Source organism: Notamacropus eugenii, chromosome 5 (assembly GCF_028372415.1).
Source record: "Notamacropus eugenii isolate mMacEug1 chromosome 5, mMacEug1.pri_v2, whole genome shotgun sequence".
NCBI lineage: Eukaryota > Metazoa > Chordata > Mammalia > Diprotodontia > Macropodidae > Notamacropus > Notamacropus eugenii.
This window is the reverse complement of record NC_092876.1, coordinates 411934534-411962282: the sequence shown is the minus strand read 5'-3', so window position 1 is coordinate 411962282 and position 27749 is coordinate 411934534. Positions and strand designations below refer to the sequence as shown.

Below are 27749 nucleotides of genomic sequence, written 5' to 3'. Positions count from 1 at the left end.
TCCTTTCTCCTGGCTCCAGTATAGCTGTTTGGTTTTTAAAGAAAGTCAAGAAGCTAAGTGAAACTTTTTCTTTTTGTAGAATTTAGTTGAGACCTCCAAAAATTTAACCATGTGATTAACCATGTGATTAACCAGTTAATGACAAAAGAATTTCTGACTGTTTTATTTGCTCATGATACATATTTCCTGGCTAGCTGTAAATTTCAGAACAGAGTCTCTAGTGCTTACTGATCAATTTACAGATTTATCCAATGGAGATCTTCCCCTTCTGATATCAGTTCTTTGGCATGTAAATCTGGGCCTTTCTGTTGTGGAACAGGACAAGGAGAAGAGCCAACTGTATCCACAAGCCCTAGACATATTTTGGAAGAGGTAGGCCCTTCAGGCTGACAATGAAGGAGTGGGTTGTGGGTTAAATGGGATCAGTTGCAGTTAGGGCCTTTGTGGTTAAATGGATCATAGCTGCAGTTAGGCAAGAAATTCATACAATATTCTAGCTAAGTCAAGAATGATGTATAACGATCTAGGGATTTTTCTCTGTCTTGGTTGAACATTTCCACATCCTGCTATTTCAATGTCATCCTGCATGTTTCAGCCCATTTCCCCCCTTAAGCAGTTAACAATAAAGAACACATAAATAGCTTAAGAACAAAGTTTTTGAAAGGAAATATCCCTCAATACCTGCTGACCCTGGCAAGGTGCTATGGCAGGGGCTCCAGAAAGTAAATCCCCTAATAAAGTTTGCACTTATCACTTTGGTTTTGCGTGTCTCTGATGCAGTTTGGGTGCTCTGATGTCCCAATCTCCAACATCTCTTTTGCTCTCTGTAAAAATTCCAGCTATATCCTGCATTGTCCTATATAAGTTGTCTAAAAATACTACTCATGGCCCATTGGTTTTCGTTGTTGTTGTTACCATAAAATTATACTCCAGCACATAATAAACTAGTTATAAAATGTCTCTTCATGTTGATAAGTATGATTGGTAGCAGTACCTGTCAATAATTACCTGAATAATTTAATATTATCATTCATATCATGACCCTTAACTATGGTATGAGTCAAAGAAAACCGGTTTGACTGGTATGGTCCCAGCCTCCCAGGATGCATATATGCTAAGACTAATAAACCCAGAGACTTGACATTGCCGTCTTCAAACTTCTTTCTGGATGGCAGAATTAGAGTTAAATTCCATATGTTCCTGCCTCTCATTTCTCTTTTTTTATTAGCTAATTTAGAAAATATCCTCATGAAGGGTTTGAGAGTGCTCAGTAACCCTCAACCTCCTTTAGCCTTTCTACCCCAGGTTTACAAGAGTATGACTGCTGCACATGTTGGAGCCACAGGTAAGAGTTGGGTGAATCAGGTGGACATCAGAGTTGTCTCTGGGACTTCAATTGGAGCATAAAAGCCATTGCATTGGTTCCACATAAAGAAGATACCCCAGAGTATGCTGACTTGGACCAAGAGGACTCCATTTCATTGTTTACACACCCCACAATGTTCCCTGTTGATACCATTATCTTCTCCTTATAAATAGTAGCAAAGTTTTGTAACTGCTATCTTTCTTTGGTTCCATCGCTCTTCATCCAAAGTCTTCTACACTACATGTGAGGATTCACCAAGCTTCTATCCTACGCCTGCTTTTCTTCCCTCTCTAATCATTTTTGATAACCTCATCAGCTCTCATGAGTAATTATCATCTTGACACAGATAATACACAGCTCTATGTAACCAGCTCTAATCTTTCTCCAGCTTTCATCTCTTAATATCAATTGCCTATTGAATACATCAAAAAAGTTGTCCCAGAGACATACTAAACTCAACTCAACATGTTTAAAACTGAACTCATTATCTTTCCCCATAAACCTTTCCTTCTGCCAAACTCTCTTGTTTCTGTTTAAGGTACTTTTCTAGTCTCCCAAATTCATAATCTCAGTATTACCTTCAAATCCTCCCTTTCCCTCATCTTATTTATCCAATCAACTGCCAAATCATTGTCATTTCTAAAATAAACTTGTATTACATGTCTGCTATGTGTCAGATACTGTATTTTACAAATACTATATCATTTTTATCATTCAATCAATAAACACTTCTTAAGTGCTTACTATGTGCCAGGTGGTATGTACAGGTATTCAAGGAAGACTAGTACCTCTAGTGTGAGGCCTGCTGAGCCCTTCTCAGGGATGCTTTCTACCTCTGATGTCCACCTGATTCACCCAACTCTCACCTGTGGCTCCAACATGTGCAGCAGTCATACTCTTGTAAACCTGGGTAGAAAGGGTAAATGAGGCTGAGGGTTACTGAGCAGTCTCAAACCCTTCAGTGAGTTACAAGAGTGACTACCTCAAGCATATAAAGACTTCCCCCAGTAGAATGGACAGATTAGAACAATTTACTCCATTGGCCATGAAGGCAGCTGAAGTAGGTGCTGTGGGGTGCTTAGAGTTTGATTAGCCATCAAAAACACCAAGGTCATCCACTGCATCTCGAGTCATTGCCAATCATCTTGACTTATGTCTTGCCACTAGACTTCAATGACTCTAGAAGAGCAGATGACTTGAGGCAACTGCCTCACTTAAATCAAATTTATGAGCGAGTCAAACAACATCACCCATATCATTTTACCATTTTTACCTATGACAGACAAGTGATGAAGCAACAGGCGCAGATACATTAGGAACTGTAGTCACAACCCTGCACATGGACAGCTCAGGCTATAGGATAATCTTCTTATTAGACTGAAATAGCAGTGGGATTTGGCAGCCCCCTGAGTGTCTGAGCAGTCTTTTGGAAGGACCTCACTATTCATTTCCTGTTGTGAGGAAGGGACTGGAAAAGACACACCTGACCTAACCCTAGCCTGCTTACTGTAGCAGGTGGGAATTCTATTCTGTAGTCAAAACACAAAAAAATGTACAAAAACTTCTGTAAAGATGATTCTACTTATCATTGGTACACAGAATTTGCATAGGCTTATAGAAAACATGAAATCCAGTAAACCTGAAAAATTGAACAGGTCTTGATGCAAGAGAATTCAGCAGGTATCACATCTAAATAGCAGCTCTGAGTGAAACAAGAACAGCAAATTAAAATCAACATACCAAACTCAAAGCTGGATATATGTTTTCTGAAGTGTCTGCAGTTATGGGGAGTGCTATGAAGCTGGTGTGCATTTTGCAATCAAAATTAATTTAGTCAACAAGCTTGTATGTGACTGCCACTTGTAAGAAAGCACCATGCCACCATCATCAGTGCATATGCTCCCACCAGATTGAACTGTGATGAGGTCTAAGAAAAATTTTATGAAGTCCTAAAGACCCTTATGATCAATATGGCAAAAGAGGACAAGCCTGTAATTCTGGGTGATTTTAATGCCAGAGACTATCAGATGTGGTAGTGAGTCTCTGGGTAGAATGGAGTGAGAAACAGTAACAGCCACAGTCACTTCTGAAGACTTGTCCCATGACCTTCTCATCACCAATACTGTCTACCATTTACTTAAACACAAAAAAACTTCTTGGATGTACCCTTGAAGCAAACAATAGGTTTATGTCATTGCAAGGAGAAGAGATAGTTAAGATGTGAGTGTGAGGAAGGCGATGTGTTGCACAGAGGGCTGGACTGATCATAGACTCATCCTCCCTAAAATAAACATTAACTTTCAACAAAACAGTGGTCCCAAGGCAAGATGATTACCAGAAGACTTAATGTCAAAAGAAAAGGAAAGCTTATTGGCTAGTTCCTCAAAGGAATATTCATGGAAGATAAGGGACAATAGTCATAAAGGATAAGAACGCATAAAATGAAACACTGGGTCTTGAATAAAATCCATCAGAAGCTCAACTGTTGATAGCAAATAATATACAATAATAGCTAGAAAGGTCAAATTTCTACATTATTCAGAAAATTTCTTGATGCAAGGTTTCAAGGTTTGTTTGGGTTTTTTTCAGTAATGGTAAATCAAAAATAACCTCACTGTTCAGCTATAAATAGAATACTCCAGTTGGAAACTGAGTGGATGTCCAACAATGGGGAATAGCTAAACAAGTTGTGGTATATGAATGTGATGTAATACTATTGTTCCATAAGAAATAATGAGCAGGCAGACTTCAGAAAAACCTGGAAAGACTTATATGAACTGATGCTGAGTGAAGTGAGCAGAACTAGGAGAACATTGTACACAGTAACAGAAACATTGTGCAATGACTAACTTTGATAGAAAAGGTTCTTCTCAGCAATGAAAGGATTTAAGACAACTTCAAAAGACTCATGATGGAAAATGCTATCCATAGCCAGAAAAAGAACTATGGAATCTGAATACAGATTGAAGCATACTATTTGCTCTCTTTTGGTTTCTTCTTTCTTGTAGTTTCTCCCATTTATTCTAATTCTTCTTTACAACAGGACTAATGTGAAAATATGTTTAATATGAGTGTATATGTAAAACCTATATCAGATTGCATGCCATCTTGGGGAGGAAAATGAGGAGGGGGAAATTTAGAACTCAAAATCTTATGGAAGAGAAAATCAAAAACAAAAAATTTTTTTTTAAAGAAAGAATGATACTATAAGCAAAAATAAAAAATACATTGTCCCAAGACACAAGATATTATGGCTTACCTTCTGGACAGACTTGACAACATTTACAACTGGTTGAACTGCTAGCTCTAAGGGTTTTTGAACTTGGTCTTCTTCAAATGTAAGAAATAGTGGTCCCTAAGACAGGAAGAAGAGGAAATATGGTAATAAATTATGATATTATCTTTAAAAAAAAAGTACACATTACAGCTCTTTCAACAAATGAGATTTATTTATATAAGCATTTCCCACTCTATCTTGCCATATTACAGTTCATTATATAAAGGGACAAAAATATATTTTTGCTAAAGCCCCTATATTAGTGGAGTTTCTATTCACAGATGAGGCAAATGCCCAGAAATCAAATAATAAAGCATACTAACAAACCTAACACAAGAAAATCCATGTAACAAAACCACAGTTAGTTATCTAATTCTTTTGTCTGTCTTTGTCACTTTGCCTCACAAGTCCACACATCCTGAGTCCCTCAAAGGGCCCTTTAGGCAGGTGCTGGAAAGCACTTTCTTATTCTTTCCCCCAAAAGGGAGGGCTGGAGGTTGGGAAGGGAGAGAAGGAGTAAGTAAGGAGTCCTTTGTTGACATTCTTGCTGTCACAGCAAAGCTCTCTTTCTCTCCTACATTTAAATCTAGGGTGCCTCTAACTTGAAGCCGTATTATTAATAATGACAATTACTGTCAGTAATGCTTTGAAGAAGGTCAAACATATACAAAATTGGACATGAGGAAATTATGGGAAGATAGAGGAGTGATAGGTAACCTAGGAGAATTCTTCCCATTCCACTCCAATAGCCCTGTAGCAAATAAACATGAAAAGAGTTCACGAATGCAGCAAACTCAGCCAGGACAAGAAAAGAACAATTAAAAACTCATCATAAGGTAAATGAAGAAAAAAAAATAATAGCTGAAAACCAACTTACCAGCCTATCCTGCTCCTACAGCCCATGATTCTTCCCTGTGACCTCTGTGTCCACTGCAATTTATGGTACCTGAGTTTTGAAATTAAACCCTTTTTAATTTTCCTAAATCTTCCTCTCCTAAGGTGGATGTCTCATCACTTCAGCTTGGTCCCACTGCTTCCAGACGCCCTTATCCATTTCTAAAGTCCCCTTGCTAGCCCAGAGCCACTTTGCCTCCCTGCAGACACCTGAACGGTTTCTGTCATTTTGAACACCCCGGTTTTATTTGTTTTTTTTTTTTAATGTGAACTCAACAAATGTAAAATTGCCTTATCTAAAAAAAAAAAAAGAAAAAGAAAAACCAAAAACAGAATATTATATACTATATACTGTGAATCCCCACAAAGTCAGGGCAGAAAAGCACTAGGCCTCCTGAAATATGGTAAACACATATGCAGTAAAGACATCATAGAGAAGTAAGTATTTTTCAAGGAAAAGATTGATCTTAGAGGATGAATACTTTGAAATAAAGGAATGTGAATCAAAACTTCCTGAAACAGGGGAAGACAGATTCTGCAAGGTGTCCTGAAACGACAATGGAACAACTTAAAAAGGGGTTCAGAAAATCAGTCAAAGAAATAAGAGAAAATAGTAAAGAAATAATAATAGAAATTAGCAACTTCAATCAAAAAGCAGATATAGACAAAACCAGTAGATTCTCCTCAAAAGAAAATAACAGAACTGGAAAGCATACAGAAAAAAGGAAAAATAATGAGACAAGTTAAAATAAGTGGGGAAGAACACAAGACAGCTCTACCATACAAGAATGCTGAAGGCAAAGTTATAGTGCAAAGGGATCAACTAAAGATTATAGGTCTTCTAAAAAATATCATGATACAGAAAACCTGAATATCTTGATCCAAGAAAACATGAAACAAATTGCTGAGAAATAGTGGAAGCAGTCAACAAAGTTCATATTGAAAGAATTCCTTTCCCCAAAAAAACCAACAGAAACCCCAAGAATCAATCACCAGGAAACAATGAACTCAAATTTCAGAATTCCACATCATAGGTCAAATCTTATATTTAGTAAGGGATAAAAAAACAAAACAAAACCTTAAATTCTGAGAAGAAACAATCAAAACATTATAGTATCACCCTATGTTTATAAGAAAACAAAGGAAATTGGAATATAATATTTGGAAAGCAAGGGCATTTGCTAACACCCTAAAATATCATATCCTACACAGCTGAATTTAAACCTCATACAGATAGATAGATAGATGGATGGATGGAGAGAAAGAGAGAGAGAGAGAGAGAGAGAGAGAGAGGGAGGGAGAGAAAGAGATAGACAGACAGATTTCAGTAAAAAAAGAAAAGTATTTGAATCTTTCCTTAGAAAGAACTCAGTGGAAAGCAGGGTATTTGACTTGCAAACTTCACAAACATCATTAAGTTCATTATTTTCAGATAGTAATGAAAATTTAAGAAATGAAATGTTTCTCTTTATGTACTATCACTAGAGAACAATACAAATGTTGAGTGGCAAGGATTTTGCTATTTGATTTTCTTTTTAAAAAATATTTTACACTGAGTGACAGTGAGAAGGCATGAGCCTAAAAAATCAGGCAAATGGCATAATCAGAAAAATTAAAAGAATACTAGATGGAGGAAGTGGATTTTCTCAGGAAGAACAATCTCATCTCATTAACAACTCAATATTTTAAGTAATAGGGAAATATAAGAGAAGTTAACTGTAATAATTTATCAAACAGAAGAAAATATTTCTTAGTTTTTTTTTTCATTTTTAAGATAAAATTCTAATGAAACCGTTTCCTCACAGCTTACTATGAATGTTGATTCTTCTTTTAAACAGATTCTCTTAGAAGAAAATTCCCATACACACTAAAATATTTGCAGCAGCAAAAAAACTGAAAACAAGGTTAAACAGACTGTGGTAGAAGAATGTAATGGAATATTACTTTGTTGGAAGAAATGATGAATATGATGAAAACATAGAAGTGTGGAAAGACTTATATGATTTTATAATCTTTGGCTCTAAGACCCAATTGAATAGAACCTTCTCCTTATTGGTGATATCCAATCCCTTGACCTCTCAGTTCACTTTCAGGACATCTCCCTAGCACTTACCACCCTCCTTATCCATTCCCTATCTTAATCTCCACAGCAGCTCTTCCAAACCTTTTCATCCCTCCTACAATTTCTCAGGGATTTCCCTTGTCCCACCCTCTCAATTGAGAACCATGCCTTATATTTTTCAAAAAAACATAAAGGACTTTCACCACAAGCTCCCTCTTATTTCCACTTATTCATTTCCTATCACTCAGATGCCTTCTGCCACCATCTCCTCCTTCATCCCAGTGTCATCCAAAGAAGTGGCCTTACCTTACCCAGGCTAACTAACCCTTTTACCTACATAAATGATCTGATTCCATTTCATCTGCTCCAACAAAACACCCCTCTGTCATTCCCATTTTAAAATTTATTTTTAATCTCCCCGTCTACTAGCTACTTCCCTACTCCATACAACATACCCATTTCTCCCCTATCCTGAGAAAACTCTCACTTGCTCTCTGCTAATTATCATTCTATATAACTTGTGCCCTTTGTGATCAAACTCTTTGAAAAGGTGCCTCTACTTTCTCTCATTCCACTCCCTTCTTAACTCCTAACAGTTCAGCTTCTCACTTCATCATTCCACCCAAACTCCTTCCTCCAAAGGTACCAATAATCTCTTATGACAAACCCAACGACCTCTTCTGTATTCTCGTTCTCTTCAACCTCGCTGACCCTACTGATCATTCTCGTCTCCTTGACACCCTCTTCTTCCTGGGCTTTTGGGACACCACTCTCTCCTGGTTCTCCTCTTACCTATTCAAATGCTCTTTTTCCTTTGCTGGATCCTTTTTCAGCTCACATTCTCTAACTGTAGGTATCCCACAGTTTCTGTTCTGAACCCTTTTCTTTTCTCTTACTATACTACTTCACTTGATTTCATCAGCTCCTGTACATTTAATCATCATCTCTATGCTAACCATTCCCAAATATACCTAATCCTGCCCCAAATTCTCTGATGATTTTAAATCTCCTATCTTCAACTGCTTTTCAGACTTCTTAGACTAGATGCAGACATCCTGTCAGGCAGATGTCTTAAATTAACATGTCTAAAATTGAATTAATCATCTTTCCTCCTAAACCCTCCTATATTCCCTATTACTATCAAAGACAACTCCATTCTCCCAGTTCCTCAGGCTCAAAACTAGGTATCATTCTTGACTCCTTACTTTTCCTTACCTTTCTTATCCAATCTGTTGTTCACCTTTGCAATGTCTCTTAAATATGTCCTTTTTTTTTCTCAACATTGCCAATACTCTTGGTGCAGGCCCACATCACCATGTTTGAACTACTGCAATAACGTGTTTGTGGCTCTGTTTGCCTCTAGTCTTTCTTCACTCCAATCCACTCTCCATTCAACCATCTAAGTGGTTTTTCTAAAGTGCAGGTCCAAACATGTCACCTCCTTGGCTCTATTTGGTGTTCAAATCCCTTCATAACCTAGGCCCTTCCTACCTATCCAGTCTTCTTATACCTTACATATTCTTTCATCCAGTGACACTGGCCTCTTTGGTGTTCCACATATAAGACATTCCTTCTCTTGGCTTGAGATATTTTCCTCAGCTGTCCCCCTTGCCTGGAATGCTCTCCCTAGTCATCTCTGTCTCCTAGCTTCCTTTAAGTCCCAAGTAAAATTTCATATTTACCAAGAAGCCTTTCCAAATCCCTTTAACCATTTCCTATTTATCCTGTAGGAGTGTATGGGAGGATGTTTAGGGAGGATGAGCAACTCAGGTGTGAGGGCTTGCTGTGCCCTTTTAAGGGCTGCTCATCTACCTTTGGTGTCTGACTGTCACCCTGTGACTCCAAGAAGTTATAGCATGTGCAGTGGCCACACCCTGGTAAAACTGTGGGTAGATGGGGTAAACCAGGTCGAGAATAACCAACAGGCCTCCCCATCAGATGAAGGCAGTTGAAGAAGCCTTTGTGGGGCACTTAGAGCTTAGTCGGACATGGAAAATGCCAAGATCATCCACTGCAAGTTGGGCCATCACCAGTCATCTTGACTTTTGTCCTATCGTTGGACTTCAGTGACTCGGGAAGAGAGAGTGAGGCTGACAACTTTGCACTACTCTGCCTCACTTAAATCCAATTGACAAACAAGGCAAGACATCACCTGTAATGTCGCTGGTCATCTTCAAACAAAAAATAAACAACATGTACATACACACATACATACATACATACATACACACACATGAGAGAGAGAGAGAGAGAGAGAGAGAGAGAGAGAGAGAGAGAGAGAGAGAGAGAGAGAGAGAGAGTTTGTTTGTTTGCTTGTCTTTTTCTTGGGGACAGGCACTGTCTTTTTTTCTCTTTTTGTATACCCAGTACTTAGTACAGTGCCTGTCACATAGTAGGCAATAAATGTTTATTGACTAACTGATTGGAAGATCAATATGCCCAGCCTTAGGGAAGAGGCAGATTTGGCAAGGAGCAGAGAAGAAAGTTCTGGATTTATTCTGGCTCCTGGTTTTGAGAAAGAAGATGGCTAATGCCAACCTGTTTTCAAACTGCTGAAGGGAGAGAAAGACTCTGAGAAGAGGTCAACATGTAGAGGAACTGACTATCTCTATCATGTTCCTATCTACAGTTTGATAAACTAGGGATTTCAGAAAATGTTCCCCTTGGTTGAGGTATGGAAATCACTTTCTTTGTTGAGTTCAGATATCCCATTCTCAATGGGAGAGCTTCTTCATTCTGTGTTATCTAGTGTATATTCTCATACATTTACTTTTTCTGATTTCTGTTTTGCTATTGACTTGGATTGATGGGTTTCTTTGCTATTTGACATATGTGTTCATTGTGGTCTTGGTTATAAACTTGTGGCTACTCTTTCCCCATGAATACTACTTCCCCTAGGTGATTGATATTTAAGGGATCAGAGAGATATAATTCTAGCCCAGTATTCCCTCTTTCAGAGGACAGAGTAAACAGCCTCAAGCGCCAACCTCCTGCTTCCCTTCCTGGCAAGAATCAAAGGCTGCCCTAAGGGGAAGGAGATGCTACGGATATCTATTCTTGCCTTCCTGAGAGCCACCTTCAGACACAACCATGTGGATGTATAGAGGATATATGGGTCAAACAAAACAGACCCTCATATAATATCCTCTTACAATCTAAGGTAGAGTAAAGCTGTGTCAACAATTTACATGACCACACACACAAAAAATCAATGAAAAGGAAAAAAAGATCAAAGGCAAATGTACAAAAAATAAGCATGACACAAATGAAATGGTATGAAAAGCCACTCCTACCCTCCCTCTTTGCAGAGGTCCATAAGTATGGAACTTTTTTTATAGTTTTAGACTTTGTTTTAAACCTATTAATTTGTTTTGTTGGACTGATTTTCTTTTTTCTCTTTTCCTTTAAAAAATTTATATGGAATAGGCTTCCAGGAGGGAAGGGAGAGGAAAAGAAAGATACTAGAAAAAATTCCAGTGAAGTTTAAAAAAAAGACAAAAAACTAAACACTAAAAGATGAAAGAGCATCTTCTTTTTGAACGTTTATATTTAATTTTTTCTAATTACATGTAATAACAATTTTTTAAAAAATTTGAGTTCCAAATTCTCTCTCTCACTTCCCCCTTCCCCCCTCTTTGAGAAGGCAAGTAATTTGATACAGATTATACATGTGCATTTCCATATTAGCCATGCTGCAAAAGAGAATGCAGACCAAAAAAACAAGAAAAATAAAGAATATTTTTAAAAGTATGCTTAAATCTGCATTCAGAGACCATCAGTTCTTTCTCTGGAGAGAGATAGAATTATTCATCGTGGGTCTTCTGGAATTGTCTTGGACCATTGTATTGAGAAGAACAGTGAAGTCATTCACAATTGATCATTGTACAATATCACTGTTACTGTGCACAATGTTCTGGTTCTGCTTACTTCACTGTGTATCAGTTCATAATTATCTTTCTAAGTTTTCCTGAAATCATCCTGATTATCATTTCTTAAGGCACATAGTATTCCATCACAATCACATACTATAACTTCTTCAGTCATTCCCTAACTAATGAACATCCCCTCAATTTCCAACTCCTTACCACCATAAAAAGAGCTGCTGTAAATATTTTTGTATATAAAGGTATTTTTCCTTTTTTTTAATCTCTTGGGGATACAGACGTACTAGTGATATTGCTGGATCAAAGGGTATGCAGTTGTATAGCTCTCTGGGCATAGTTTCAAATTGCTCTCTGGAATTGCTGGATCAGTTCACAATTCCATCAACAATGCATTAGTGTCCCACTTTTTCCACATTCCCTCTAATATTTGCAATTTTCATTTTCTGTCATATTAGTCAATCTAATAGGAGTGAGATTGTATCTGAGTTGTTTTAATTTGTATTTCTCCAATCAATAATGAGTTAGGGCATTTTTATAAGACTATAGCTTTGATTTCTTCTAAAAACTGCCTGTTTATATCTTTTGATCATACATCAATTGAGAAATGACTCATATTCTTACAGATTTGATTCAGTTCCCTATATATTTGAGAAATGAGGTCTTTATCAGCAAAACTTACAAAAAACATTTTCCCCAGTTTTCTGCTTTCCTTCTGATTGTGGTTACACTGGTTTCATTTGTGCAAGTCCTTTCTTATTTAATGTAATAAAAATTATCCATTTTACATAAAGTAATGCTGTCTCTTGTTTGGTCATAATTCTTCCCTTATCCAAAGACCTTACATGTAAATTATTCGGTGCTCCTGTACTTTTCTTATGGTATCACCTTTTATGTCTAAATCACATATCCTTTTTGACCTCATCTCAGAATACAGTGTGAGATGTTGGTCTATGCCTAGTTTCTGCCAAACTGCTTTCTAGTTTTTCCAGCAATTTTTTGTCAAATACTGAATTCTTGTCCCCAAAGATTGGATCTTTGCATTTATCAAACACTAGATTATTATGGTTATTTACCACAGTGTATTGTGTACCTGATCTATTCCACTGATCCACCACTCTATTTCTTAGCCAGTACTAGACTGCTTTCATGATTACCAACCACTTTGTAATACAATTTGAGATCTAGTACTGCTAGGCCACCTTCCCTCACTTTCAAAAACTGATTCCCTTGATATTTTTGCCCTGTTGTTCTTCCAGATGAATTCTGCTATTATTTTTTCTAGCTGTATAAAAATAATTTTTGGTGATTTGATTAGTATGGCACTGAATAAGTAAATTAATTTAGGTACAATTGTCATTTTTGTACCCATGAGCAATTAATATTTCTCCAGTTACTTAGATATGACTTTGTTTCTGTGAAAAGTGTTTTGTTATTGGGTTCACATAGTTCATACAGTTTGTCTTCATAGGTGGAAAGAGGATCATTATTATGCAACATCAGTTGTATAGAGGTACATGAAGATATTTTTCTGCTTGCTTCTGTATGAACACATAGGAACTATGGCAATCTTTTTAAAAGCTCCCCCATTAGGCTTCAAATTCCTTGAGAGGTACTTAATAATGTTATTGACTTGACTTAACTGTTTATGGAAGCTTGAAATGAGAAATGATGGGGACCCCTACTCAGTTGCTGGGCCAGAAAAGTGGAAGGCTCAGTGAGTTTACAAAAGTAGTTCCTGGTACCCTCCTGCCTCTGTAAAGTGTGTGATCTGTTTTAAGTTATGTCTGGATTGCTGGATGGGATAGGGGGGACTGCCCTTTCTCCCAGCCAGGCTCCATTGAGTACACAGCCAGCTCTGATTCTCTGGTGTTTGTGTTGTATGTGTCTAGGATCGGAATCAACACTGAGAGTTCCAAAAGGTCCAAAAGTCCTGAGGGGCTGACATGGATCAGCTCTGTGTCTTCTGAGTGGAGGCAAGTGAATATTCTGCATCAAAGAGGATAACTATCAACAGGAGAGTAGAGTCTAAACTTGGCCTATATTACCATCAGATACATGCAGGGAGTGGGTGGAGGGTACAGTGCTGAGGGCAAACATGAAATCCCTGATTAGTGGTCCTTCATGTTCTGAATGCATCTAAATATCAGTGCCCCCCCTCCCCATCACTATGACAATAGTTTTAAGGTGAATTACTAAATTCTTTTAATTTTTTTCTTTAATTTTTAAAATCTTTTAATATGGACAGTTGTTCTATATTGTTGAGTATTCCTTTTTGTAAGTGGCATAAATTACCTTATCTATACATGATCCATATTTGTATTTTTTTTGTATATTTTTAATATAAACATTAAATACCTTTGGTACTTTCTCCCTTAGTGGACTGACATCTGAAACTTGAAGGAGAAAACCTGAAGCTTATAAACCTCATTTGCTATAAATAGCATCCCATAATTAAGTTTTCAAAAATGAATTAATGAGTGTGAGAAAAGGGAGCCACCCTTCTTGAGAGAGGCAGTTCATTCCAACATTGAACTGGGTCTACAAACTGCACTGGCTAGGCACAGGATAGTGAAGGATGAGCACCCCCAAGAGTGACCTCCCTAAAGGATTACCTTACAGTGGACAACACTCATTTGATTTAATAAATACTCAAACTGTCTTAAAAGCACATTTTCCCCCCCCAAAAAAATTTCTTACTGATTTTTATCAGAGGGCTTTGCTCTTTACTGTTGGCTTACTGTTTTGTATTCAAAACCACCTGTATCTCATAATGAAAACTGGAAACAATCAAAAACAACATAGTAGCCACAATGTTTTTTATGTCAAATCACCAAACAATGCTTGCTATTGTACAGGTGGCTAAATAGGAACTCCCAAAGAATATATTAAAAGCTGGAAAAACATTCCTAATCCTACTTTGCTGTAGGATGTCCCACCCAAAAGTAACAAGGGAAAAATATAATCTATTTTTAAGTGATGAAATAATGTTTTTAAACACACACACACACACACACACACACACACACACACACACACACACACACACACACACACACACACACACACACACAAAATAATGGAGAGGTCTATTGCCATGCAGGTATTTCTGATTACTACCTTTCCAGGCTTCCAGGATTAAGGTGTATTTAAAACAAGCCACCAGAGGAGTGTCATTAACATAAGATATGTTTTGTAAACCAGGAAGCTAAGCTAAGAGAAAAACAAAACATAAGACCAAGCACTGAACTAATTAAAAGGAAAGATTAAACCTGTTCTCTATTGGGTATAAGAAACAAGAAGTTAATCTATTTCTAAAGGTACCAGTCTTTAAAGGACAATGAAGAGTATGTTTGTGAAAGGTTTTAAATAAAAATGAAGAAAATAAACATTTTGCCAAGGAAACTGAAAAGAGGCTGTATTTCCTCATTACTGAGAAAAATAAAATAAAATAATGCAGATCTGAAATATGAACGTTCCCCGCTTTCCCCTTTTCAATTTACCTAACAGTCTGCAAAGTTAAACATGAATGCAATTTATCATCAGACATACTTTTGGCTTGGCTACAGAGTTTATTTTAATTTAAGACACACCAGATTAACCTGCTTTACAGGAATGGGGAGGAGACAGGAAAGATGGAAAGCAAAGAGAGAGATCTTTAGGGGAAGGTTTTATGTTGTCAATGGTTGGCATTTCACATGTGTGTCTTTTTTAAAAAACTTTTTTTAAAGAGCATTTAGATATACATAGGAGAACATGAAACCATGAATTTTCATTTCACACTGCTTGCTTTTTTTTTAAAGGATATAACAAATTCTACATGTTAATTTCAAAATAGTCCTACCTGTCTATGCTTCCTTCAGTTATTTTTTGTGAATTAAGAAAAAAAAAGTGTTTCAATGAGACATAAACAAATATGGCAAAATAGGAGGAAGCATTACAACCCTTCTCTACCCAACAACCATTACAGCAAATACTTAGAGACACCAGATGAAGTCAGATTTAGGAAATCTAAGGAAAAATCACAGTGAATCATGTTTCCAGCCCAAGTAGGCAAAAGGAGGCAGAAAGAGATCTTCAGGCATTGAGGACAGAATCTATCCAGTGGAAGTTAACTGAAACTCCAAAAAGGAACATACCTACAATGGTGTTACCCAGACCGGAAATGAGTACAATGGCTTTGCAAACCTCTGACCAGCAAGGAAACAATCAGACTTCAAACAATATCAGCACGCTGAAATCTTTTGATTTTTCAGAGACCTTGTGAAGAACACAACCCATCCTGAACAAAGAAAGCAGAAATCCAGAGCAAACAAACAACATGATGAAAGACTAGACACTTTTTTAGATCATGCATCTCAAACCTCTCCAAAATAGGAATTATATACAAGAGATAAAACAATTTCAGCTATCCCTATAATCTACAATGCCAAGAGCTCTAAGGAAGTAAAAACTTGAACTAACATCAAAGAAAACTAATCCCAAACCTGTAATCCATTCACTCAGAACTCTGTATCCCACTACTCATTAACATTCAGGAAGGGCTACCACAAGTCAATCTATAGATTTATAAAAATAGCTAAATTTCTGTGTATTCTCCACACCTCATCCAGTACCTCCAGAAAACCTAAAGGAAAATTATTTTGTCAATGCTCTGTGCTGCAACAATCCTCAGACAGAGTTCGGAGAAAGAGAAGAAATTGGTGGCAGACACGTGTGTGTGTGTGTGTGTGTGTGTGTGTGTGTGTGTGTATGTGTGTGTGTGTGTGTACCAGGCTTGCCTAAAGCGAAAGGGAGTGGCAACCAGCTTGGTTAAATTCTTTCCCTATAGAAATCACTTTGGGCAGAGACGGAGGCCAGTGAAACATGAAATAACCATCAAGAGAGGAGCCTGAAACAGTTTTGAATTCCAACTCCCAAGGAAACTGCAACCAAAAAAGAAAGAGTAAGAAAGTGGGTAATAAGGGAATACTATAATAAAGGAAAAGACTGATGTTATTAAGGATGTCAGAAGGAAGAAAACTCAGTTAAAGACCTTGTGCATAAGCACATAACAAATAACATCTGATTTGATTTTCACAATCAAATTGAGGAAACTGAGGCACTCAAAGTGACTTGCCCAGGGTCATATAGCTAGCAGCATGGCTACTCATCCACCTTTGATGTCAACTGTCACCCAACTCTCATCTGTGGCTCCAAGAAGCCATAGCTACAGTGGCCACACCTTGGTAAAACTTGTCTGGGCAGACAGGCTAAACTAGGTTGAGGGTAACTGACAGGTCTCAAGTTCATTGGTGAGTTAGGAGGATGTCTACCCTCAGCATGTGAAGATATCCCCCAGCAGACTGGGTGGATGAGAACAATGTGTTCCAAAGGCCATGAAGGTGGCTGATGCAGGCACCATGGGGCACTTAGAGCTTGATCAAACATGGAAGATGCCAAATTCATCTACTGCAAGCTAGGCTATCACCAGTCATCTTGACTTTTTTCTTGCCACTGGACTTTAATGTCTCTGGAAGAGACTGATGAAGGCTGATGACTTTTTACAACTTTGCCTTACTTAAATCCAATTCACACTCAAGTTAAGATATAACTCCGAGGTGTCATTGGTCCTCTTCAAAAATGAAGGATGAATAACATTTAAATAGTGTAATTATGAGGGATGCCAAGATCCATCTTAGTGTGTAGGTCAGAGGAGGGATGGGAGATTATGTCAATTGAAATAAGTATACCAAGGAACTGAATCAGGGATGTTTGAGGGAGTATCGAATGTCTGTTAAAGTCTCTAATTATGAGGTTAGGAGTTGTCAAAGGAGAGAGTTTGTAAGTCAAGTACTAAATGCATTGAGGAAACAAGGGAAGTATACTGGAAGTTAGTAGACATAGGCTACTAGAATTTTGATTGGATGGTAGATGTCGACCGAGTGAATCTCAAAGGAGGAGAGGTTACTGAGTGATGGTGATAGAGTAGTAATGGGGAGTAAGGAGTATTCCAACTTTGTGGAATTCTTAGGCTTGTGTCATATACGCAGCAAACCAACTCAGTGAAAGTCAGAAAAAGTGGGAAATGAAAGTATTTACAATGAAAGCAAGTTTGTAAACTTGCAAGTATTTCAGGGAGCATGGTGAAAGGGGCAGGTAGCTTTAAAGTGGGGCACTGGGGACAGGGGAATTCATTTGAAGGTAATGAACATAAAGGATGGAGCAGTAGGTCATAGAGAATAGGGTCTGAATGATGACAACTAGGACTTCAAAATCATGGAGACACTGAAGGTATGACCAGGTGAGAGTTTCTTAATTACTGAGGACTGAATTCAGGCAGATTATCAATATAATTGGGGGTTTAGTCTCTTATTGGAGTCCTCTCAGGGCTTTAGGCATCTCTGATAAGACAATAAGCAGGAGAAGCTCCAAGAATGATATTTCATCCCTTGAGGCAAAGGTAGGAATTCAGAGACGAGGCATGACGGAATGGCATTTCTTCTCTTCCCACAGGAGGCAGATGTCTTTGGGTGGTAGAATAGGCCTAACTTCTTTCTGTAAATACTTTCTTCAAATTCTTCCTTGTTAGAATGTTAGCTGGCGGCAGTGGGGGGGGGGGGGAGAGCCAAGATGGCGGAGTAGAAAGACACACATATGCAGGCTCTCCCCACACAGCCCATAAAATACCTGTAGAGAGAGACTCTCAACAAATTTTGGAGCAGCAGAAGTGGAAAACAACAGACTGGAGGAGATTTCCAGCCCAGGGTGAACTGAAAGGCCCACAGGAAACGTCGGACGTGGAGCAGAGCCCAGTCCAACCTTGGCTGCGCTGTGTGACTCTGGGAGGAGGACACTTCAGGGGCAGAATCTCCAGTTGTGGAATCCCCAGTCACAGCAGCAGCGAATCCCCAGTCACAGCAGCAGCAGCGGTCCACAGATCCCTCAACCCACAGGCGCCAAAGGTCAATGATGGGGTTTTTTCAGCTGGCCAGGAAGCGAGAAGGGCCTTCCCATAGATCCAGCTGCAGAGGCCACATTGGGCAGGCAGCAGCAGTTCCCACAGCAACCCATACAGTTGCCTGCATCCATTGTTGGAGCGTAGAACCCCTGGGGGCACTGAGAGCTGAATATTACCTCAGCCCTGTGTAGAGGCCCTAAGGGAACTGATCTTTATCTCACACTGAATGGAGGCCCTACCTATCCAGCTTATCTTAAAATCAGCCCCCAGTGCTGGCTTGGCAGAACTGGAAACCAGGTGGCTGTGGAGAGGTAACTGCTAAGATTCTGGGCACAAAAATCTCTACCTACTCCCAGACCAGTGTACATGCTTGATTGTGCCACCTTGGAGGAACTGAGATCTTACAGATTCCCAGATCATACCCTACTCTTGACAAAGGACCCAAAAGTCAAGTAACTGGTTGGGAAAATGCCCAAAAAAGGGGAAAAAAATAAGACTATAGAAGGTTACTTTCCTGGTGAACAGATATCTTCTCCCATCCTTTCAGATGAGGAAGAGCAATGCTTACCATCAGGGAAAGACATAAAAGTCAAGGCTTCTGTATTCCAAACATCCAAAATAAATATTCAATGGTCTCAGGCCATGGAAGAGCTCAAAAAGGATTTTGAAAATCAAGTAAGAGAGGTAAAGGAAAAACTGGGAAGAGAAATGAGAGAGATGCAAGAAAATCATGAAAAGTGGGTCAACACTTTACTAAAGGAGACCCAAAAAAATGCTGAAGAAAATAATACCTTTAAAAATAGGCTAACTCAATTGGCAAAAGAGGTCCAAAAAGCCAATGAGGAGAAGAAGAATGATGGAAAAGGAGGTTCAAAAGTTCACTGAAGAAAATAGTTCTTTAAAAATTAGAATGGAACAGATGGAAGCTAATGACTTTATGAGAAACCAAGAAATCACAAAACAAAACCAAAAGAATGAAAAAAATGGAAGATAATGTGAAATATCTCATTGGAAAAACAACTGACCTAGAAAACCAGGAGAGACAATTTAAAAATTATGGGACTACCTGAAAGCCATGATCAAAAAAAGAGTCTAGACATCATCTTTCACGAAATTATCAAGGAAAACTATCCTGATATTCTAGAACCAGGGGGCAAAATAAATATTGAAAGAATCCACTGATTACCACCTGAAAGAGATCCAAAAAGAGAAACTCCTAGGAACATTGTGGCCAAATTAAAGAGTTCCCAGGTCAAGGAGAAAATATTGCAAGCAGCTAGAAAGAAACAATTCAAGTATTGTGGAAATACAATCAGGATAAGATCTAGCAGCTTCTACATTAAGGGACTGAAGGGCGTGGAATATGATATTCCAGAAGTCAAAGGAACTAGGACTAAAACCAAGAATCACCTACCCAGCAAAACTGAGTATAATACTTCAGGGGAAAAAATGGTCTTTCAATGAAATAGAGGACTTTCAAGCATTCTTGATGAAAAGACCAGAGCTGAAAAGAAAATTTGACTTTCAAACACAAGAATGAAGAGAAATATGAAAAGGTCAACAGCAAAGAGATATCATAAGGAACTTACTAAAGTTGAACTGTTTACATTCCTACATGGAAAGACAATATTTGTAACTCTTGAAAATTTTTCAGTATCTGAGTAGTTGGTGGGATTACACACACACACACACACACACACACACACACACACACACACATACACACACACACAGAGAAACAGAGAGCACAGGGTGAATTGAATAGAACGGGATCATATCTTAAAAAAATGAAATTAAGGGGTGAGAGAGAAATATATTGGGAGGAGAAAGGGAGAAATGGAATAGGGAAAATTATCTCTCATAGAAGAGGCAAGTAAATGACTTTTCAGTGGAGGGAAAAAGTGAGGAGGTGAGAGAAAAAACATGAAGCTTACTCTCATCACATTTGACTAAAGGAAGGAATAAAATGCACACTCATTTTGGTATGAAAACCTATCTTACAATACAGGAAAGTGGGGGAGAAGGGGATAAGCAGGGTGGGGGGATGATGGAAGGGAGGGCAGTGGGAGGAGGGAACAATTAGAAGTCAACACTCTTGGGGAGGGATAGGATCAAAAGAGAGAACAGAAGAAATGGGGGGCAGGATAGGATGGAGGGAAATATAGTTAGTCTTATACAACTATTATGGAAATTATTTGCAAAACTACACAGATATGGCCTATATTGAATTGCTTGCCTTCCCAAAGGGAATGGGTGAGGAAGGAGGGATGAAGAGAAGTTGAAACTCAAAGTTTTAGGAACAGCTGTTGAGTATTGTTCTTACACATAACTAGGAAATGAGAAATACAGGTAATGGGGTACAGAAAGTTATCTTGCCCTACAGGACAAAAGAGAAGATGGGGATAAGGGAAGGGAGGGATGTTAGAAGGGAGGGGGGATTGGTGACAGGGGCAATTAGAATGCTTGGCATTTGGGGGTGGGGGAGGGGAGAAATGGGGAGAAAATTTGGAACCCAAAATTTTGTGGAAATGAATGTTGAAAACTTAAATAAATTAATTAAAAAAAAAAAAAGAATGTTAGCTCCTTGAGAGCAGAGATTGCTTCACTCTTTGTGTATATATCCACAATTTTTGGATTTTTTTTTCTTAATAAATACAGGTTACTCAGCTGAAGACCAACTGCTTCATCTTATACAGATTTCATGTGTTCTTTGTAGCCTTTTCCTTCTCTTCTGCAAGATTTTCTTCTACTTCAGTATTTCTGTGTTCCACATCTGTTTATTGATCTTTCAACTCTTCAGAGAGATTTCTAGGATGAATTTTCCAATTCTGCTAATTAAACTGCACTGAGAGCTTTAAATTCCAACATATATTTATTTTTAATGTCTTTTATGTATTTATTTTATTTTTTGAATCATTCTGAAATTTCTTGTTATTCCATGCTATCCTGGAAGTTCTGTGAACTATGCATTTCATAACCATTAATGCCTTTGTCTTATAATATTTATTAAGAGGATCAACACTCTTTTTTGAGGATTTAGAACTCACCCTTCTTTCTACTCTTGAGATTCTCAATATTGATTTATGAGTTTGTTTTGGGGGCTCTTATAAAAATATCTTTGGTGCGTTAGCCTTTTAAAAAATATTAATCCTGGAAACAGTCCGGGAGCCAAGATGGCTGAGTGATTGGTAATTGCTATCTCCCTCCCCTTGTTAACCTTGAAGATGCCAGAGATTATCTCCCCAGGAAAAACCCTGGAAAAGTGGGAACAGCAGAAGGGGTAAACAAATAGTCTCTTAGTCCATAAGGCTAGGAAAATCACTAAGAAGGGGTCCCTCTTGCTGTGGCTGAAGGGGACTAGTGCAAGACCAGAGCTGTCCCAGACAGCCCTATCTCAGCAAACTGGGAGAAGATCCTGAGCTCCAGGGGAGTGAAGCCCGCTACCACCAACACCAGGACCCCAGACATGCCTCAGCACCTCAGAGGAATCAAGAAGACACTAGCACAGACAGGATCACCAACCACTGAATTTGCCTATAATCTAGCTCAGCAGAGGAGAGCTCTGGTGGCCAGACCCTCCCCACCACATTTATCACAGCTAGCTCCAGGGTAACTCCAGGGAAATCCAAAAAGACTTCACCTGGCCTCTGCTTTCCAACACCAGCCAGCTCAGCACCAGGTAAGCTGTAGCATTTCAGCTTCTAGCTGAAAGAACCAGAGGCCACAACACACAGACCCTCAAGTTTAAGGCACAAGAACTCTGGGACAGAGCCCCTTGTGTCCTAGACACAGAGATCTACTTTAAAAGTCAGGAAAAGGTGATCATCATGAGTAAGAAGCAAAGCAGTAAAGAAAAATTCATAGAATCTTTCTATGGGGACAAGGACAAAAATACAAATACCAAAGAGGTCAGCATTGAGACTGCACTCCCAAATGAAACTTCAGAAGGGAATATGAACTAGTCTGAAGCACAAAGAGCATTCTTGGAAGAGCTCAGGAAGGATTGCAAAAGTCAAATTAGAGAAATAGAAGAAAAACTGACCAATGACCTTAAAAATATGAAAAAAGAAATCACAGAAGAATTTAAAAGGAAAATTGGACAAATGGAAAAGGAAGTACAAAACCTAACTGGAGAAAATAACTCTTTAAAAGGAATAATAGGGCAGATGGAAAAGGAGACACAAAAATTAACTGAAGAAAACAATTTGACAAAAATTAGACTCAGGCAAATAGAAGCTAATGATTCTATGAGACATCAAGAATTGGTAAAATAGAATCTAACGAATGAAAAGATAGAAGAAAATGTAAAATATCTAATTGAAAAAACAACTGACCTGGAAAATAGATCCAGGAGAGAAAATCTAAGGATTACTGGTCTACCAGAAAGCCATGATGAAGAAAAAAGAGCCTGGACAATATCTTCCAAGAAATCATCAAGGAAAATTGCCCAGAAGTCCTAGCTCCAGAGGGCAAAATAAGTCATTGAAAGAATCCACCATTCACCTCATGAAAGGGATCCCAAACTAAAAACACCAAGAGATATCATTGCCAAATTACAGAACTATCAAGTCAAGGAGAAAATACTGCAGACAGCCAGAAAGGAACAATTCAAATATCGAAAAGCTACAGTCAGGATCACACAGGACCTTGCAGCTTCGATCGAAGGAACTGAAATACGATATTCTGTAAGGCAAAAGAGCTGGGACTACAACCAAGGATCAACTACCCAGCAAAGCTGAGCATAATATTTCATGCAAGGAGATGGACATTCAATGAAATAAGGGATTTCCAGACCTTTCTGATGAAAAGGCCAGAGCTCAATAGAAAATTCAATCTTCAAACACAGGTGTCAAGAGAGGCATAAAAAGGTAAACAGGGGGAAAAAAAACTTGTTACTCAATATGGGCTAACTATTTACATCCCTATAAGGGAAGATGACACTTGTTCATCTTGAAAATTGTATATTTATTATGATATATAAAAGGGATATACATAGATAAGAGGATGTGATATAAAGTAAATGATGTTATGATAAAAATGTGATTTAAGAGTGCAAAGGGATTGTAATGGGAGATGTGAAAAGGAAAAGTCAGAAAAAGGTAAATTACATCACAGGAAGAGGCACAAAAATATAGTAGAGGGAAAGAGGGGAGGGAGATGAACATTGTTTGAGAGTTACTCTCATCTGATTAGGTTCAAGGAGGGAACAGCAAACTCAGTTAAGTATAGAAATACAACTAGCTGTATAGGCAGTAGAAGGGGAAGGGGTAAAGAAAAGGGAGGGGAGGCTAAAAGGGAGGGAAGAAGTAGTAAAGGAAAAGGGAATCAAAAGGGAGGGGGGCTGAAAGGGAGGGAAAACTGAGGGAAATGGTGGTCAAAATAAAACTCTATTGTGGAGGGGAAGGGAGAAGAGAGAACTAAAAGCATAAACAGGGGAAAGGGGGATGGAGGGAAAGATAAGAGATAGTAAACATAACTGTGAATGTGAATGAGATGAACTCTCCTATAAAATGGAGATGGTTAGCAGAATGGAGTAAAAACCATAATCCAACAATATGTTGTTTATAAGAAGCACATTTAAAATGGGGGGATCCACATTGGGTAAAGGTAAAAGGTTGGAGCAGAATATATTGTGCTTAATCTGATGTAAAAAAAGCAGGGATAACAATCCTAATCTCAGACAAAACAAAAGCAGAAATAGATCTAATCAAAAGAGATAAGGAAGGAAACTATATCCTGCTAAAAGGCACCATAGACAATGAAACAATTTCATTACTAAACATAAACTACAAATGTTATAGCATCCAAATTCTTAGAGGAGAAGTTAAGGGAGTTACAGGAAGAAATAGATAGCAATACTATATTAGTGGGGAGCCTCAACCTCCCCCTCTCTGAACTTGATAAATCTAACTTCAAAATAAACAAGAAAGATGTTAAGGAAGTGAATAAAACTCTGGATAAGGTAGATATGATAGATCTCTGGAGAAAACTGAATGAGGATAGAAAGGAATATACCTTTATCTCAGCAGTATATGGCACATATACAAAAATTGACCATGTACTAGGCCATAAAAACCTCACAATCCAGTGCAGAAAGGCAGAGGTAGTCAATGCATCCTTCTCAGATCATAATGCAATAAAAATTATATGTAATCAAAGGCCATGGAAATATAAAGCAAAAATTAATTGGAAACTAAATCTAATCCTAAAGAATGAGTGGGTTAAACAACAAATTATAGAAACAATCAACAACTTCACTCAAGAGAATGATAATAATGAGACAAGCTACCAAATCTTATGGGATACTGCAAAAGTAGTTCTTAGTGGATGATTATTTTTAAAAATATGAATTGCCCAGATTAACAGAAGAGGAAGATGAAGACTTCAATAACTCCACCTCAACAAAGAAATTGAACAAAGCATCAATGAACTCCCTAGGAAAAAATCTCCAGGGCCAGATGGATTTACAAGTGAATTCTATCAACAATTTAAAAACAGTTAATCTCAATACTATACAGACTATTTTTGAAAATTGAGGAAGAAGGAGTCCTACCAAATTCTTTTTATGATACAAATATGGTTTTGATACTTAAACCAGGAAGAACCAAAAGAAAGAAAGAAAATTAGAGACCAATTTCTCTAATGAATATAGATGCAAAAATTTTTTAAAAAATATTACCTAAAAGAATACAGCAACTTATCATGAGAATAATACATTATGATCAGGTAGGATTTAAACCAGGAATGCAGGGCTGATTCAATATTAGGAAAACTATTAGTATTATTGATCATATCAACAATAAAACTAACAGAAACCACATTATCTCAATAGATACAGGAAAAGTTTTTGACAAAATACAATACCCATTCCTATTGAAAACACTGGAAAGCATAAGAATAAATGGAACTTTCCATAAAATAATAAGCAGTATCTACCTAAAACCATCAGCAAGCATTATATGCAATGAGGACAAGCTAGATGCATTTCCAACATGATCAGGGGTGAAACAAGGATGTCCATTATCACCACTGTTATTCAATATGGTGTTAGAAATGCTAGCTGTCACAATAAGAGAAGAAAAAGAAATTGAAGAAATTAGAATGGGCAAAGAAGAAACTAAGTTATCACTCTTTGTAGATGATATGATGATATACTTAGAGAATCCCAATGAATCAAGTAAAAAAACTATATGAAATAATAAACAACTTTGACAAAGTTGCAGGATACAAAATAAACTCAGATAAATCATCTGCATTTCTATATATTACTTAAAAAGCCCAGCAGCAAGAGACAGAAAGAGAAATCCCATTTAAAGCTATGGTAGATACTATAAAATATTTGGGAGTCTACCTGCCAAAACAAACCCAGGGGCTATATGAACACAATTACAAGACACTTTTTGCACAAATAAAGTCAGATCTAAGTAAGTGGAAAAATATCATTTACTCATGGTTTGGTTGAGCTAATATAATAAAAATGACAATTCTATCTAAATTAATTTGTTTATTCAGTGCCATATTGATCAAACTACCAGGTAATTATTTTCTAGAGCTAGAAGAAATAATATCAAAATTCATCTGGAAGAACAAAAGGTCTAGAATATCAAGAGAACTAATGAAAAGAAATGCTAGGGAAGGTGGCCTAGCCCTACCAGATCTCAAATTGTATTATAAAGCAGCAATCATCAAAACCACTTAGTATTGGCTAAGAAATAGAGGGGTAGACCAGTGGAATAGGTCACGTACTCAAGACACAGTAGTCAATGAATATAGCAATCTACTGTTTGATAAACTCAAGGACTGCAGTCTCTGGGATAAGAACTCACTGTTTGACAAAAATTGCTGGGAAAACTGGACAACAGTGTGGCGGAAATTGGGCATAGACCAATGTCTGACACCATACACAAGAATAAAATCCAAATGGGTACATGATCTAGGTATAAAGATTGATACTATAAACAAATTAGGGAAGTAAGGAATAGTGTATTTGTCAGATTTATGGAGAATGGAGTAATTTTTGACCAAACAAGAGACAGAGAACATTATGAAGTACAAAATGGATAATTTTGATTTCGTTAAATTGATAAGTTTTTGCACAAACAAACCCAATGCAACCAAGATTAGGGGGGAAGCAGAAAATTAGGAAAGAATTTGTGCAACTAGTATCTGTAATAAAGGCCTTGTTTCTAAAATATATAGAGAACTGAGTCAAATGTACAAAAATACAAGTCATTTCCCAATTGATAAATGGCCAAAGGACATAAACAGGCAGTTTTCAGAGGAAGAAATAAAAGCTATCTATAATCATATGAAAAAATGCTCTAAATCACTATTGATTAGAGAGATGCAAATCAAAACAACTCTGAGGTACCACATCACACCTATTACATTGGCTAACATGACAAAACAGGAAGATGATAAATGTTGGAGAAGATGTGGGAGCACTGGAACACTAATTCATTGTTGGTGGAGTTGTGAGCTGATCCAATCATTCTGGAGAGCAATTTGGAACTATACCCAAAGGGCTACAAAAATGTCATACCTTTTGACCCAGCAATAGTGCTTCTGGGACTCTATCCCGCAGAGATCATAGAAATGGGAAAGGGTCCCACATGTACAAAAATATTTATAGCAACTCTCTTGTGGTGGCCAAAAACTGAAAATCAAGGGGATGTCCATCATTTGGGGAATGGCTGAACAAGTTGTGGTATATGAATATAATGGAATACTATTGTGCTATGAGAGACGATGAACAGGAAGACTTCAAAGAGGCCTGGAAAGAATTATATGAACTGATGCTGAGTGAAAGGAGCAGAACCAGGAGAACTTCGTACACAGCAACAACCACAGTGTGCAAGGAATTTTTCTGGCAGACTTAGTACTTCATTGCAATGCAAGGACTTAAAAAATTTCCAATGGACTCCTGAGGCAAAATGCTTTCCACATCCAGAGAAAGAACTATGGAATTGGATCCCAAACAACAGACTCTTTTCTTTTGCATTATGTTTTGCTTTGTTTTGTTGTATGGTTTCTCCCATTCATTTTAAATCTTCTACGCAACATGTATTTAATAGGAATGTACATGTAGAATCTATCAAGATTGTACACCGTCTCAGGGAGGGAGTAGGAAGGGAGAAGAGCATTAAGGGAAGGGAGGGAAAAGAAATTTAAAGATATATGGAAGTGATTGTTGAACACTGAAAACAAATAAAATAATTTAATAAAAAAAAATTTGAAAAAATATTTATAGCAGCTCTCTTTGTGGTGGCCAAAAACTGGAAATCAAGGGGATGTCCATCAATTGGGGAATGGCTGAACAAGGTGTGGTA

At 37.7% G+C, this 27749-nt stretch overlaps 1 protein-coding gene across 12 annotated transcripts in view; it reads right to left on the bottom strand.

The window, feature by feature from the left end:
- Positions 1 to 27749, bottom strand: part of C2CD2 (C2 calcium dependent domain containing 2) — a 155155-nt gene that overhangs the window by 114613 nt on the left and 12793 nt on the right. For all 12 annotated transcript variants that reach the window (XM_072614753.1, XM_072614750.1, XM_072614755.1 and 9 more), the window contains one exon: positions 4626 to 4721. In XM_072614753.1, coding sequence (XP_072470854.1) covers positions 4626 to 4721 — 96 coding nt within the window. The remainder of the gene's footprint in view (positions 1 to 4625; positions 4722 to 27749) is intronic.